This window comes from Ranitomeya variabilis, chromosome 4, assembly GCF_051348905.1.
Source record: "Ranitomeya variabilis isolate aRanVar5 chromosome 4, aRanVar5.hap1, whole genome shotgun sequence".
In the NCBI taxonomy this organism is placed as follows: domain Eukaryota; kingdom Metazoa; phylum Chordata; class Amphibia; order Anura; family Dendrobatidae; genus Ranitomeya; species Ranitomeya variabilis.
The window spans coordinates 102,433,896-102,450,960 of record NC_135235.1 but is presented as its reverse complement, the minus strand read 5'-3'; the positions used below and the strand labels follow the sequence as shown (position 1 = coordinate 102,450,960).

The 17,065-nt window shown below is 42.0% G+C and overlaps 1 protein-coding gene across 5 annotated transcripts in view; it reads left to right on the top strand.

The window, feature by feature from the left end:
• The window catches only part of HERC4 (HECT and RLD domain containing E3 ubiquitin protein ligase 4), a 158,131-nt gene that overhangs the window by 72,878 nt on the left and 68,188 nt on the right, over positions 1–17,065 (top strand). For 4 of the 5 annotated variants that reach the window (XR_013214511.1, XR_013214510.1, XM_077258985.1 and 1 more), the window contains exons 13-15: positions 6,236–6,425; positions 8,226–8,398; positions 8,500–8,619. Coding sequence is in view for 2 of the 5 variants with exons in the window: in XM_077258985.1 (XP_077115100.1) it covers positions 6,236–6,425; positions 8,226–8,398; positions 8,500–8,619 (483 nt within the window). In the remaining 3 variants the exon portion in view is untranslated. Of the gene's footprint in view, positions 1–6,235; positions 6,426–7,188; positions 7,318–8,225; positions 8,399–8,499; positions 8,620–17,065 lie in introns of those variants that run through there. The other variant, XR_013214512.1, reaches the window with a different exon arrangement.

Below are 17,065 nucleotides of genomic sequence, written 5' to 3'. Positions count from 1 at the left end.
CACATACAGGGGACAAATACCACCGAACCATGACCAGACCACATATTACCACCACATATTACCACCACATAGTGACCAAATAGCCCATATAAGGAACAAATACCGCCACACCATGGCCAGACAACATATTATCACCACATAGTGACTGAATACTACAGTACTGATCAGTAATAAAAAAAACAAAAAAAACCCACAATGCTAATATCACCATAAGTGCCATTATACACAGGAGATCTGTACTTAGTATGCAGTGTCTGTGTACAGGTAATACAGTGATCACCGGTGACATTATACACTGGTGCTCTGTATATAGTGTATAATGTAAAGGTAATTCAGTGATCACTGGTGACATTGTACACAGGACCTCTGTATATACTATGCAGTGTACAGGTAACACACTGACTCACCAGTGACGTCTCTAGGTGAAGTCCTTCATCTTTGCTTTTAATCTTCATCCAGCACAGACTGACGTCACTTCATCCAGCCAGGGCTCATCTCTGCAGGAAATAAGTTATCTAGCGCACCGGTTGCAGAACACATTACTTATTATTTTTCCCAAATTCTAAACTACAACAAATGAAGAAAAAAAGCGACAGTGTTTGTCTGCACAGTAACAGGACCGCCCCACCCCCATTTAAAACAGTATCCTCAAAAAATAAAATGAATACATTACTGCAGTAAAATTATTTCTTAATTAGCCCCTATGGTAACAATATTCCCCATCCTGGCCCCCGTGTGTCTCATTCCTGGCTCCACCTATATGTTCTCCTATCCTGCCCCATATGATCGCCCCATCTGTCCCATGATCCTGCCCCATCTGTCTCCATCATATCCATCCTACACCATCTGTCTCCATCCTGCCCCATCTGTCCCATGATCTTGCCCCATCTGTCTCCATCCTACCCCATATTCCTGCCCGATCTGTCTGCATTCTGCCCCTCGTGTCTGCATTCTGCCCCTCGTGCCTGCATTCTGCCCCCGTGTATCCAATCCTGCTCACGTCCTTGTGTCTCCATCCTGAAACATTGCGGCTTGCCGTTTTCAATAACAAAAAAAACTTTCTTCTTACCTGGCCACGCTCCTGCAGCGAAGATCCCTCCCGGCGTTTCAGCACACACTCGCTGGCGAATGACAGTGACCTCATACGCCGGCGATGTGCGCTGACGTTAGCTGCCAGCCTCCGATTCGCTGGCGGCTTTAGCCATTGCCTTGCGGGCCCGCACGGGCCCGGAAGGCAAACTAAACCTGCGTCTCGGACGCAGTTACCGATAGAAGCCGCCTGCCGCTGGGGCCCGATGAGCAGAAGAGACGGGGCCCGATGCGGGCCCCCTCCGCCCACCGGGCCCCATACGGCAGTCAGGGCAGTAATGCCCTGATGGCGGCCCTGATAAGTCACAGAGAAAGTCTCTGGAAGGGGGAGGACGGAGCAGCTGGGTCAGGAGATGGAGGGGAATGATAAATGCAGAGAAAGAGACTTCCTGTTTCTACATAGAGCAGAGAAAACGGAAGAATTAGCTGGGTAGAAGGGAAAAATTAGCAATAAGTGCACAGTGCTATATCCTATGATTACAATATACTAAGTGGAAAAAAACTTTGATAGTGCAGCTCTGAGGCTGAAGTCACACTTACCGTATAAAAAAATCGGTCCAATTTTGACGGCCGAGAATCGCACAAATGTTCCCAAACAGTGATCCGTATATAATCCATTTGCAATGCGAGGATGTGATTTCCTTGCATCTAGTAACAGTGTGACATCTGTATGGCATCCATATGCAATGCGATTTTAAAGGGACTCTGTCACCTGAATTTGGAGGGAACAATTTTCAGCCATAGAGGCGGGGTTTTCGGGTGTTTGATTCACCCTTTCCTTACCCGCTGGCTGCATGCTGGCTGCAATATTGGATTGAAGTTCATTCTCTGTCCTCCGTAGTACATGCCTGCACAAGGCAATCTTGCCTTGCGCAGGCGTGTACTATGGAGGACAGAGAATGAACTTCAATCCAATTTTGCAGCCAGCATGCAGCCAGCAGGTAAGGAAAGGGTGAATCAAACACCCGAAAACCCCGCCTCTATGGCTGAAAACTGTTCCCTCCAAATTCAGGTGACAGAGTCCCTTTAACATGAGCTTTTACATGCAGCAGTTCTCTCTATGTAAAAGCTCATGTTAAAATCGCATTGCATACGGATGCCATACGGAGGTCACACCGATGTTCCGTGTGGTGTGCGAGTTTTTCTCGCACCCATAGACTTGCATTGGCGAGTCTCGGCCGATATACGGTGCAAATCGCAGCATCCTGCGATTTCACTCTCGCGTATAATACGACCGAGAAAACAATGGATGATGGGAGCTGCCTGTCATGGTTCACGGGGAGGATACCTTTATCATCCCCACCACTCACACCAATTTGTTATGAACCGGGGTTGTTTGGTTGCCCCTGGTTCTTTCTTAAGGAGATTTATCTATATCCCACTTCCCAGTTCCGGTTTGGAACCTGCAGCTTTCTGGCACCCCCCTTACCCTCAGGTCAGACCAGGTCCTTTACCTAGGATAACTAGTCGCCAGAAAGGCTGCCTTACTTTGTACTGGCTAATGGGCACACTGCAGCGAGGGTGATATAACTACTCCCACTCAGGAGGGAACAATAATTATCAATGCCGCCGTCGCTACAAAGCCTCCCAAATGCACAGAACAAATCCGCTGCCACCAGCTCCAATTTCTTAATTATTAATGGATCCGGAGCCAGCCCAGATTAGTAGCGTAATTCACTTCAGAGGACGTGACCGTACGTTATAGATCAAGAAGAGACAAAGCTAGTAATTTTATATTTTACTCCAAAAAAGGTAGGCAGTGTTTACAGAAGTAATAAAAGATATTATAAAGAAAAGTATCGTAAGTACAGTACAATTACAAATAAAATGGGATTAAAGTTGAAAAACACATTTCGTTCAGATCATTTCATCTCATGGCTGATCATGTGCTGTGGAGGATGGGCGAACATATATCCAGATGCATTACACCCCTGTCTCACAGCTAGACCAGGACGAAAAACACTGGAAGACTGATGTCTCACTTCGTTATCTCCCTGCCCAAAACCAAGGCACTCCCCCGGTGGTGACCTCACTCAGAGGCTGAATCCTCCCCTTTCTTAGAGTTATAGCAAACCATTTTTATACATAGCTCGCTGTATGAACCTCGTATACGAACGACACAATGATCAGGATGTTCACCACATCAGGGGGGTTCTTTTAAGTGTAAACACGGCGCAGTTACACGACCCGACTATGGAGAAACCCGCTCCTTGCACTCGTTGGGTTTAGCTTCTAGCGATTTCAGTGAGTTATAGATCTCTCGATGGATATCCGGAATATATAATCCTTATATCTCTAGCCCGTATCAGTGGCAATATACTGTACATAACCTTAAAAGAACAATAGAGTACCATGTAGTTTCTGTACCAGTTTTGGCTGGTATTAGGCGGCAGGGGGGGAATGAGGAGTATAAGGAGTCTGGCTTTTGCAGCACCAAGCCATGAAAATTTTTCAGGCTGACACACTGGTCTCCCATTACAACTATATAGCAGGGGGAAGGGAGGGAAAATGGCTTAGGATTCCAGCCTTCTGCTGGCAGGCACAGGAAACTGCAGCTGAGAGCCCTGTATATGTAATTGAAGTAATCAGAACTTCTTCCTATTTCCTGATACTGCCCCATAGATTAACATTGGTCCGAGTGCTATGCGATTTTTTTTTTTTTTTTTTTCGCGTATAGCACTCGTCCGTATTCCTCTCTAGTGTGACTCCGGCCTTAAAGAAGTACTCCAACGTGTCTTTAAAAAAAAAAAAAAAGGTGTTGCAATATCAAAATAGTTTTTGCACTAAGAAAGTTGAGACTTTAAAGAGGACCTGTTACCAGGTCATATGTGGACAGATTTTGTTTTTTTTATTTTTTTTATTTCCATTGGCCTCCTGGGTGTTCTTTTTTTATTGTTGTTGTTAAAATCTGTAATACAGTTGTAGAGAGATGGCTCTTTTTATTTAGTGCTAATTTTTATGGATTATAGCAAAGGGATGTGGCTCACATGGCAGTTCTACACATCAACCTAAAGACGCACCCAGAGAATCCTGAGAGCAACACCCCCCTGTAAAGACCATAAACATTTTGCACTAAATAAAAAGTCCCATATGTCAGATTTAAGGAAGAAAGAAAACAATTAAATGGTCAATGGAGCAGCAAGAATTAAATAAGAGCAAAAACTGGCCACTTCCGACTTGTTAACAAGTCCTCTTTAGCCCCCACTTTTGCAAAATCACTGCAAAGTTTCTAGTCATTGAAGCTTAACCAGTCCTGGTTATTACGGGGTTAGGATCCTTTATCTTAAACTGAAATGTCTTCATTCTGCTGGTAACAAAATGTTGCCCAGCCCCTCTGTGCACCATACAAGCAACTTGTAGGTAAGCGCTACATGTTTACTTAAAGAGGACCTGTCTCAATCCTGGGGTGTCAGTTTTACTAAACTATTCTATTTTTCATGAAATAACATATCTGGAGCATCTTTTCTTAGGACTCTGTGTGGTGTTGTTCCTCTGTTATTTCTCCCAGAAATGTGTGAATAAATTGACGATAATTGAGTGTTACTTGGGAATGTGTTAGCGCACAGGGTGACTTGGCTCATTTTCTGCTGGCAGTATTAATGCTAGTTTTTTTTTTTTTTTTCCAAACCATACTTTTATTTTTAACATTTATAATTATACAATAAAATTTAATTCCCCAACTACCCTCCCTCTACCCAGACATGCAGGATATACTATTTATATTTCCAGTCTTCACTTCTATCTATCCTATCATTCTCTTGACCAAAGTAACTCCTTGGATGTTGCACTTCCTTATTTAAAGGGAACCTGTCAGCAGAATTGTGCTCAGTAAACTACACACAGTGTCAGGTTTGCGCTGTTTTACTGATTACAATGATACCTTGGTTGATGAAATCTGTCTTGTGGTTGTTGTTTAATATTTATTTGTAGTTTTCAGGTAATGAATTTTTGTGCTTCAGGGCCGCCTGTGGTGGGTGTCTTTTTGTGGTGTTTTCTTAATCAAAATGGCACCTGCGGCTGTGCCTGTGCAGTAGAATCTATTGCGTTCTGAATGACGCTACTGCATAGGGCGGCCGCAGGCGCCATTTTGATTGAGAGCAGTAGTCCTATCAGCTGACACCAGTGTCCGCTGGTAAACTTTATACCTCCGATCACAGCTGAGCGCTCTCGCCGTCTTTTCACAGCGTGGAAACCGCGGCTCTCTGACTGGTGAGGATGATTTTACCATCGATCAGAAGCACACATGACAGCGTGACATACACCCAGTGTTCGGGCAGCCAAACCCGAACAGTAACATGGACTTCCTGGTGAAGTCCGCGTTCGGTGTCCATGCCCGAACTGTAGGTATTCGTTACGAACGCCGAACTTTATTGTTCGAGTTTGCCCATCTCTACTGACACACTAAACACAGAAAATTAAAGAAAATCTGAGATTTGCACACAAGAATAATTTTGGATGTCTGAATGAGCCCTTAGACTGTGTAGGGACAGTAGCCTTTTTGACAAACGGAATGGTAATACATAGTTGTCAATTTATTCATAAATTTCTGGTATGAATAACAAGGGATAATCATTGCGTAGATTTAGAAGAAAAATCCTCCCGATTAATTGCACAGTGAGAAGCATTAATGAAATGGACATGACAGGTGTTGTGATAAGTCCTCTATTCAAAGGGAATATGTGAACAGGTTTTTATTATGCTCATCTCAGATTACACAGCAAAGGGCCATAGACCCTGGTTTCAGCAATGTCACTTTCACTTACTGGACTGCAGTTTTGATAGAATCCCTGTTTTATCTGCTGCAGACCTAGCAGTGGCCAGAATGCTAAGGTCTCTATAGCCCCGTCCACACCACTGACAGCTTTGTGTGTATATTGTCAGCAACCTGTTACTCACTGGCGGGGGGCGGTGTTACACAGATGAGCCTGACTTGCCTGCACATGAGTCCTAGTCCTCTAGTGATGATCTCCAGCTGATAAAACACTGATTATATTGAAACTACAGCACATAGCCTAGTAAGTGATCCATCCTTGGAATCAGGCTTACTCACCCTATATTATGTTTCTCTCAGATTATATAGCAAAAAACTGCTGAGTTTCCCTTTAAAGAGTTATTTTTAATCTCAGTCTAGTGTCTTTACATTTAGGTGGCTGCCAGTTTGGAAAAGCATCTAATACCAAAACTACCAAGCTCCCCACCTGACATTGAGGCTTTGAGATTGTACCTCACGCTGCCAGAGTGCCCGCTTATGACTGATCCAAACAACTTTTCCTCTTTAGCGATTCCTTTTGGGACGGCAATTATTAAGCTTGAAAAGGCTCCATTAAAAGTACTAGGTGAGTCAAGGCATGACCTCTTCTTCTTGTTTAATTTTGTACATGGCAAACAGTAGTGGTTTTCTAATCCAGATCCTAATACCTGCTTGTTAAGAGTATGCAACTTACATCCGTATCTAATCGATTTTAATCTAGTTGGTAGAATTCTACATGGTTATGGGAAAGGACATTTCTTCAGAATTATTACCAGTAGGATATTGGGGAACGATTTGTATAGTCCAGCTTCAGGAAAAAGGGTCATCATTGCCCATTAGACCACTATGCGTGGTGGAGTAATGACCTGGGACTGAGCATTAAAGTAGCGGGTTTCTTTGAAATTATCAAAATATGGATTAAACTAAATAAAAGGGTTTGTATTTTTCAATTCTGCAGTACTCCTGTGCGAATGTTTTTCACGTCAGCTGAGACTTTTCACCCTCTCTCTCTACTACCTCTTTACCTAGTCTCTGTAGCTCTCAGTGAGCGTAAGTTTTTCTCTGAATGGGAGAATTTGTACAGAGTGGCATCAGTGATTTCAGTCAGTGCCATCAGTTTGGTCCAAAGTTCATCAATATTTCTCGTATGTGAAAAAGAAAAAAAACTTTTCCTATTGTTTCCCTAAGGGACAGGACCCCCACCCATGCCCCACACTTCCATATACTTGCATTGCTGATTTTTTTATCTGGTGCTTAGATCAAAATCGGACATATCTCTGGGATTTTGCACAGACCACTTGGTCTGTGGAAAATCCTGGACTTTTGAATGATCCCATTCACTATTATAGGTACGAGTTCCATCGGAGAAAAACGCGGACAGGACTTGTATGCAAAAAAAACACCAGACATCTGAATGAGTCCTTAGTTATTGAAATGGCCCCGTAAATAGAGAAAGGGACATCTGGTAAATTAAAAAGGTAATTTTATTACAAGAAGGAAACTATCCATTAGTTTAAATCATGTTTTTCAGATCTTTCAAAATCTTGACGGCTTCCTGCTAAAGAAAAGCCGGCACTTTGATGCTTTATAGTTTCTCAAAGTTTTGTCAAATGTTTCTTAAATGTGTTTCCAGTACCTTTTTATTTGATGACTTTTCTCAAGGATAGATCATTAATATGAGACTGGTGGGTTTCTGCTAGCAGGGACCCCCATTCAGCTAGTATGACCTCCAGCGGCAGCCGGATGTAAACCGTGTACTGAGCAGAGCATTGCAGCTCCGTGCCAGATCAGTGGATGTTGTCAGGTGCTGCAGATCAGCTCCTATTGAAAAAAAAAATAGCTGATCTGCAGCACCTGGCAGCAGCTACTAAGTATTGTACAAAGCTGCAGATGTTGTACACTGTCTGTAACTGGTCACTCCACTCACTGTAGGTCATATTAGCTGATCGGTAGGGTTTCAGAATCCCACCAATCCTCTATTGATCTATGCCAAGGATAGGCCATTAATATAAAAGTACTGGAAAAAGGTTGTCCACTACTTTATCATTTAAGATCTATCCCTAGGATAGGTCAACAATGTCTGATCGGTCGTGGTCCGACACCTGGAATGGCGGCAGCCGCCAGCCTGAACTCCTCAATTACGGAGCTGTTGTGGCCGCAGCTGGGTACTACCCATCCGCCTCTTATTAATTTTGAAGGATAGGTCATCAATAACAAAGTAGTGGGCAACCTCTTTCACTGTCTCATTCATTGTCTAATATAAAAAAAAAATCTTTATAATTTCAAGTTGAATTGACTTTGTTTTTTTTAATATGCATGGCTTTTAAAACACATTTAGCAGTTTTACATTTTCATTATTATTATTTTTTTTTAATTATTATTATAGAAAACTGGTGGTCTGCTCTTGAAAATCCAGAGTTCATGCGATTAGTGCGGCTTTTTAAAAACATTGTGTTGCACCTATTGAAGTTTGCTAAAACAGGAATTCCTCATTCGGAAAGAAGACTTTTCAACACCTTTCTTAATACACCTCTGAAAGTTTTGGAGAGTCTGCATAGGGTATGCATCACTATGCTATGTGGCATGTTATAAACTTCCAGCAAAGTTAGCAGGTCACTTAATTACTGTAATAAAAGTTAATTTTACTCCCTTTTTTTCAGGTAAATGAAAGATCAGGACAGATTATACCTTATGATAAATTCTATATTCATGAAATACAAGAATTTATAGATATCCAGAACGACTATGTAAATTGGATCCAGCAGCGAGCACTTTGTATGGTAAGTCAGGATTTATTGACTGCACTTAACGAAAATTGTCAAAATTTAAAGGGAACCTATCACCCCGTTTTTTAAAGATTAGATAAAAATAGTGTGAAATAGGGGCAGAGCTGGGCTTTACATTACTGCCTTTTTGGTGCCTTTACACCCCCGTTAGGCTGCCGAAATACCTTTGTGAAGTGGCCTTTTTCTGCTGTCACTCAAGTTGGTCAGGTCGGATGGGCGTGGTCACAGCGCTGTTTGTCCCCCAGGATCCTGCTCATCATTACGTTGGTGGCGTAGTGGTGTGCGCATGTCCAGCAGGCGAATCCACTGCCCAGGAGATGAATAACAGCGCAGTCTTCGCTATTCAGCCGTTTACCGGTGGGCGCGGCCATCTTTCCTGTGGCCGCGCCTGCGCAGATGGAGCGCTCTGCTGCCCGGGGCTTCAGGAAAATGGCCGCGGGATTCCGCGCGTGCGCAGATGGAGATCGCGGCGGCCATTTGTGAGGAAAATTTGTGAAAGTGTGCACATTTGAATTTTGCTTGATCCGCTCATTTCTATACACACGTATATACATAGAGCATATGTATACACAAAGCACATACATACAAACATACAGTGGGTACAGAAAGCATTCAGACCCCTCTAAATTTTTTCACTCTGTTTCACTGCAGCCATTTGGTGAATTAATAAAAAGTTCTTTTTTTGCTCATTAATGTACACTCTGTATCCCATCTTGACTAAAAATAAACAAATGTAGTTATTTTTGCAAATTCTTTAGAAAAGAAAAACTGAAAAATCACATGGTCATAAGTATTCAGACCCTTTGCTCGGTATTGAGTAGAAGCACCCTTTTGAGCCAGTACAGCCATGAGTCTTGGGAATGATGCAACAAGTTTTTCACACCTGGACTTGGGGATCCTCTGCCATTCCTCCTTGCAGATCCTCTCCAGTTCCGAAACTCGATCTGAATGTTTGAATAAAAACCCTTAAACTCCCCTCGTCATTCCAATGGTGTTGGCACTTGCTTTCCCGGGGCTTACCTGCGGTTATGACTCGTGAACCCTGCGCCCAATCATACCTATATGCAGTCAATAGGAAGTCAGAACTGCGGCTGCCCGCTCACTTCCTCTTGATTACTTATGTGTCCAGAAGCAGGGAGAATGGTACCAGCGGGTGATGGGCTTTCGTGTTATAATCGCACGAGAGCCCCGGAAATGGTGCCGGCACCAGTGAACTGTCACCAGGATGTTAGGGGAGTAGAAGTGTTTTTGTTTTTACGGGGGCAAACATTGAGTGAGAAGGGGGTTGTCCGAATAGTGGACAACCTCTTTAAAGTGTAACCGTCATTCTAATTTTTATTTCTTAAAACAATGGTAGACCTACAAATAATATTGACCAAAGAGAAACACAAAATGCCCCTAAAATGTAACTTTTAATTAGATAAGGTAAAATGACCTATTGGGTCAGGAGACAATGGTTAATTTTAACAATATAAACTTAACACTAAAAAAGGATAGAGGTATAATAGGTGAGGGGGTGCTCTTTCCCTTACTCACCCTACCTTACCGCGGAGGTTGGCACCCTAAGTTCGACATGGCGCCCCCACTCGACGACGGCCCTCCCTTAAGACCCTAAGGGGGACTAACAAAGAAACACCATCACCAACACCAATATTTTAAAGTGCTAATGTGCTTTAAAAAGTGCTTAAAAATAACACCTGCATAGGTATATACCAATATTTCATATACCACTTTTTCAAAGTCCTAGGGCTCCAATAGATGAGAATCCTAGTGCCTTATAGCTAAGGTGCGTCTGTGAGCAGAGATTAGAATAAACTTATAACAGCAATTAATCTGTATGTGCCGTATCTTGAGCTATATGTTATCACCTCATAAAAGAAGATAAAGTACTCCTAGATACTAACTGATAAGTATCAGCAGTATATCACAAGGGGTCACCAATAAAAAGGTAGTGACTATTTTTAGTTGGCAATCAGGTCACCATATACCATAGATCACAGTACTACATAAATGTTTACAATCAACGCCTGACCAGTAATAGATTTAACCACAATTTACAGTATATCGCAAAAGGGGGGTAACCAGTGGGAGATACTAACACTGTTTTTTGATTCTATGCTCAAATTATCAAGTGACAACAGTCGCTATATATTGACAGATGTAAAGGCACAATCATGCTCACGGATGCTTACTACATGGATTTAAGTTATAAATCACATATTGAAAAGATTGCAGGGATATAAATAATCCATAGTATTATAGTGGTCATAAAGAAAGGCAGTACAAAAATGGTACTCATCAATCAGTTGCCCATCCTATCCCGACGCATTTCCCCCAGGAAGATAAGCCGGGGTTCATCAGGGGACCAAAACGGGGGGCTATTTTCCGGACCAGGGGCTGCTACAGTGCGCCGCACCGTCCTGACCGCTCACTATTAAGGGTTACCTTGTGTTACTGTCCTGTTTAAGTAGCGTTCGCCGCCATCATCCACATGTCCGCATACCGGATGTGACGTGTCGCAAATGCGGACTTCAGACTTCCGGTATGAGAAGCACATAGCCGTTCCTACAGACGGGAAGACATTACTGGTGACACTCAGCAGTGGAACACTTTGCATTCCAACATGCGCAATCGCAATCAGAAGGGGGAGTGTCCAAAACTCTGTTTTTAAATAGGAGGAGATGCCACACCGCTCCGTAGTATATTAACCATTAAAACTCCCCATATTAGAATATTTTATAAGATACGATCTCATATTCACGGCTCCTTCTCTTAATACATTTAAAGGGACCAATACAGATATTAATGTGGGCAAAAAATAGGAGCAAACATCTCAAGTAACAGAATTTAGTGAGACAAATTTGGCAATCCTTATATGAAAATCTCATACTGGAGCGGACAATTATCTTTTACCACCACTATGTCAGTGGGGTTACCTTTGAAAGACCCATTAAATATTGTTCCCCCAATCAGGTGGGAACCAGTTTTGTGGTCTTACAAAAGACCTATACATTGTCAGTTTGCTATCATTAAATACCTTGTGAACACAACCATATTTAAATAAAACTTGTAAAGTTGAGTTGCTCATTCAGACCTGAAGGAGACATGGATCCCAAAATATAGATCCACCTCGTCTCCCGCTGGAGTATTTTTCTATCCCAGTCTCCCATCCGAGCAGAGATAGGGACGGTCTCTATAGCCTGGAACGAGAACGAGTCAAGATCACCCCCATGTTTTTCCACTATGTTTCGTGCTAGCGGAGTCTCGCGTTTATGCTTAACATCTCCTACGTGTTCACCTATCCTAGTCCTCAGCTGTCTCTTAGTTTTCCCGACATAGTTTAACGGACAGCTGCATGTACAGAGGTAAACCACTCCCATTGTCCTACAGCTGGCAAAATCCCTATTTTAAAAAATACGTCCTGTGACAACACTACGGAACGTATTTGATTGGTTAATCAGTTTACAGGTTTTACATCCTCTACACTTAAATGTGCTTCTCGCCTTTTGGGGATTTAGGTGACTGTGAACCACATGATCACGTATAGATTTCCCCCTTCTGTATGTCACTGAGGGAAACCTAGGGATACACCCAACAAGATCAGAATCGGCCCTCAGGATACCCCAATAGCGCCTCAGGATACCCATAACTTTCTGATTTTGGTCGTCATAGGTGCCGATTAATCTGGTTAGATTGTCATTTTGTCTTTTCGGTCTACTCATTAATAGTTGATTACGATTCATTCCTCGTGCCGTCTCAAAACCAGCATCAATCACATGGTCTGGGTATCCTCTTTCTCTGAAACGTTGTTTTAGTTTACCTGCTTGATGTTCGAAATCTGATAGGGAGGAGCAGTTCCTTCGAAGTCTAAAGAACTGCCCTTTCGGTATGCCTCTCTTTTTAAGTTGGTGGGATGATAGCTCTCCCATCTCAGGAGACTATTGGTAGCCGTCTGTTTTCGATAAATAGAGCTACTTAAAGTTCCCTCCCTATTCTTCCAAACTAGGACATCCAGAAAGGGAATCTTCTCCTCCCACTTCGCAGGTAAATCTTAGATTCAGATTGTTGTTATTCAGGTGATCCACAAATCTCCTAAATGAATCAGCCTCTCCTGACCATAGGACGAGGATGTCATCAATATAGCGCCTCCAAAAAATAATGTGGGGGCACCATGTGACATCCTCGTCCCTGAATACCACTGTTTCTTCCCACCAGCCCAGGAGCAAATTAGCGTAAGTAGGGGCACAAGGAGTCCCCATCGCTGTGCCCCTGAGCTGGTGGAAGAACTTCCCACTAAATAGAAAGAAGTTGTGAGTCAACACATATCGGAGTAGTTTAACCAAAAAGATGTTATGTGGGAAACAATGGTTACCCCGGGCCTTAAGGTAATACTCCGCAGCCTCAATCCCCTTGTCATGTGGTATACTGCTGTACAGGGTTTCCACGTCTATTGATGCCAGAATAGTGTCTGATTCAATTCAGGCAGGTAGGGCGAATATATAGGTGCAGCCTAGGCTCAGATTGTGCAATATGATATACGAGTCAGTACTCGTTGCACGTCCTTTGCACTGAACCATAAGTGCAATAGTATCTTTTTATTGAGTGCAATATCCCCCTAAGTGACTTTTCTATTTATGTTTTGTCTTGTCTGTCTGTAAGGTCTGCTGATTGTGTATTTTCCTCACGATAGGGCCCAACAGGGTCAGTTGGGGTTAGTCGACGGTGAGCGGGGGCGCCAATGCGCAGGTCTTATAGGGTGCCAACCTCCGCTGCAAGGTAGGAAACAGATAGTTGGTCCCATAGGGAACGTGTGCACCTTGTATCTTTGATAGCAGTCATATATGTTTTTAGGTCGTGTATGTTGTAAATTTTATTATTATTTAAATCAGTAAATGTTAAGTTTTATTGGTGTTATTTATAGCATTTGTTATAGTGTCATATACGGTGAGCAGATTCAAGTTGAATCCCCTCAATTTTAGTAAGTAAATCTGAGGTATCCCTAATATACGAGGGTAATGAGTGTACGAATGGGCGCAAGATTTGGTCAAGATAAACACTTGAATTTTGACAAAGTGCATCTATTCCGGCCACAATTGGGCGTCCTTTTAGTGGGCTGTAGCCCTTGTGAACTTTTGGTAGGGAATAAAAAGTTGCCAGCGTAGGGTATTTGGGGTACATGAAATCGAACTCGTTCCTAGATATGAGACCATTCCCTAATGCTTCTGATAATATTGCTCTCAATTCAATCTGGTATGGCAATGTGGGGTCCTTTTTTAGGATCTCATAGGTTGTAGAGTCAGATAAGATGTTCCTGCACATAGCGAGATACTGTGACTCATCCAGGACCACCACATTGCCCCCCTTATCGGAGGGCTTAATTATGATGTTATAATTTTTCTCTAAGGAAGACAATGCTTCCCTTTCTGAATCCTCCAGGTTAAATGTAGATGCATTACTCCTTGGAACTATTTGATTGATCTCTTTAGTAACTAACTCCAAAAAAATGTCAATGTTACTAAAGTTTCCAATAGGAGGCATCTTCTTACTTTTGGGTTTCAGGTCTGAATACGGGCCTTCCCCGATACTACGACTTCCTTCCTCGGCCAATCCGGCCAACAGTCTTACATCTTCTAGTGAGTCAGCTGATATACCCAGTGATTCACATTGGGACTTATCATTATTAATGAAGAACTTCCTCCATTTTAATTTCCTCATGAATAAATTAACATCTTTGACCCATAAAAATGGGCCAAACCGAGTAGTGGGTACAAATGATAATCCATGGCTCAATACTAGTAATTCAGATTGAGACAGTTGATGGGAGGACAGATTGATGACTTGTTCTGCCCCTCCATTTTCACAATAGGCTATCTTTTTTGGCCTTGGGGGAGTCGTGTACGTAGTGGGTAAGGGAGTTCTCTGTTCTCTAAAAAAGAGGCAGATGAAGAAGACAATGAGGGTACTGATGCCAAGGTATTTGATGCACCTTGTGCAGGGGATACTGGTTGCTGATATGACCCCCGCTTTCCCTTGTAACCCCCTTTTTGCCATCTTTTTTGAGACCCTGTTTTGCTCGAACTTCTCCCTCTCCCAATGTCCTGTTGGTATCGATTTCTAGATTCAGTGTCTGACAAATCGATGTCAGAGGAGGAGATATCTCCTGTTGGAGGGGTATTGTCTCCTAGGAATGAATAGGCTCGTTTTTTCTTAGTCAGTCAAGTCTCTGATAAATCTTTTATGTTTTCTATCTTTCAAGGAACTTTGATAGCGTTCCACTGCTGTTTTTAGTGTCGCTTCCTTATTACCAAAGTCAGGATCAGACTTAAACTTCAAGGCCTCCTCTATTAACTCCTGTAGTTTCTTCGTTGTATGATCTAGAGTAATTTTTTCCTCCTCTAGAAGTAAATTCATAAAACGTATTGAGGAGGCTACTGACTCTTTTTCCCACTTAGCTATCAATGTCGGTGTCTGACATCTAAAAGCGGGAACTATTTGGATTCTAAGGCCCCTGGGTACAATATTTTGTTTAACATAGTTTTCTAACGATTGTACCTCCCACCATGATTTAATGTTGTTCTTGTATGCCAAAGTTAAGTCAGCAAAGATGGATTTCAGTGTTGGTTTATCTGAACTCAAATTCACTGAGGGGATCTCGGAGAAGACTTCCTGAGCATCACTCAACCATTGTGTTGTGTTCACAGGTCCAGACAGAAAACTGGCCATTACTCTTAGGGAATAAACCAAAACTAATTGGAACGGAGCATATATTAAATATTATTGACCAAAGAGAAACACAAAATGCCCCTAAAATGTAACTTTTAATTAGATAAGGTAAAATGACCTATTGGGTCAGGAGACAATGGTTAATTTTAACAATATAAACTTAACACTAAAAAAGGATAGAGGTATAATAAGTGAGGGGGTGCTCTTTCCCTTACTCACCCTACCTTACCGTGGAGGTTGGCACCCTAAGTTCGACATGGCGCCCCCACTCGACGACGGCTCTCCCTTAAGACCCTAAGGGGGACTAACAAAGAAACACCATCACCAACACCAATATTTTAAAGTGCTAATAATCATACTATGGATTATTTATATCCCTGCAATCTTTTCAATATGTGATTTATAACTTAAATCCATGTAGTAAGCATCCGTGAGCATGATTGTGCCTTTACATCTGTCAATATATAGCGACTGTTGTCACTTGATAATTTGAGCATAGAATCAAAAAACAGTGTTAGTATCTCCCACTGGTTACCCCCCTTTTGCGATATACTGTAAATTGTGGTTAAATCTATTACTGGTCAGGCGTTGATTGTAAACATTTATGTAGTACTGTGATCTATGGTATATGGTGACCTGATTGCCAACTAAAAATAGTCACTACCTTTTTATTGGTGACCCCTTGTGATATACTGCTGATACTTATCAGTTAGTATCTAGGAGTACTTTATCTTCTTTTATGAGGTGATAACATATAGCTCAAGATATGGCACATACAGATTAATTGCTGTTATAAGTTTATTCTAATCTCTGCTCACAGACGCACCTTAGCTATAAGGCACTAGGATCCTCATCTATTGGAGCCCTAGGACTTTGAAAAAGTGGTATATGAAATATTGGTATATACCTATGCAGGTGTTATTTTTAAGCACTTTTTAAAGCACATTAGCACTTTAAAATATTGGTGTTGGTGATGGTGTTTCTTTGTTAGTCCCCCTTAGGGTCTTAAGGGAGAGCCGTCGTCGAGTGGGGGCGCCATGTCGAACTTAGGGTGCCAACCTCCGCGGTAAGGTAGGGTGAGTAAGGGAAAGAGCACCCCCTCACTTATTATACCTCTATCCTTTTTTAGTGTTAAGTTTATATTGTTAAAATTAACCATTGTCTCCTGACCCAATAGGTCATTTTACCTTATCTAATTAAAAGTTACATTTTAGGGGCATTTTGTGTTTCTCTTTGGTCAATAATATTTAATATATGCTCCGTTCCAATTAGTTTTGGTTTATAGACCTACAAATAAACAATTTTGTAATATATCTTATCAGAGAAATCTGCTTCTTTCTCTGCCAGAATTGAGCAGTCCTAATCAAAATTCTCAATCCTGAGGTAAAATCTGTATTTAGTGAAGATCAACTTTCCCTTTACTAAGAGTAGAGATGGCGGCTACTGATCAGATTCCATGTAGACAGGATTAGGAGGAGCTGGAGGCAGAGCAACTCCATCCTGTCTACAAAGAATCTCATCAGTAGCTGCCGCCATCTCCTATCTCAGTAACGGGAAAGTCTGTCTTCGCCGAATACAAATTTTACCTCAGGATTAAGAATATTATAAATTATTGATCCTTCCAGGAGGAGAAAGAAGCAGATTTCTCTGAGATATATTACAATGCTGATTATTTTGACATGTACTATTGATTTATGAAATAAAAATTAAAACAACA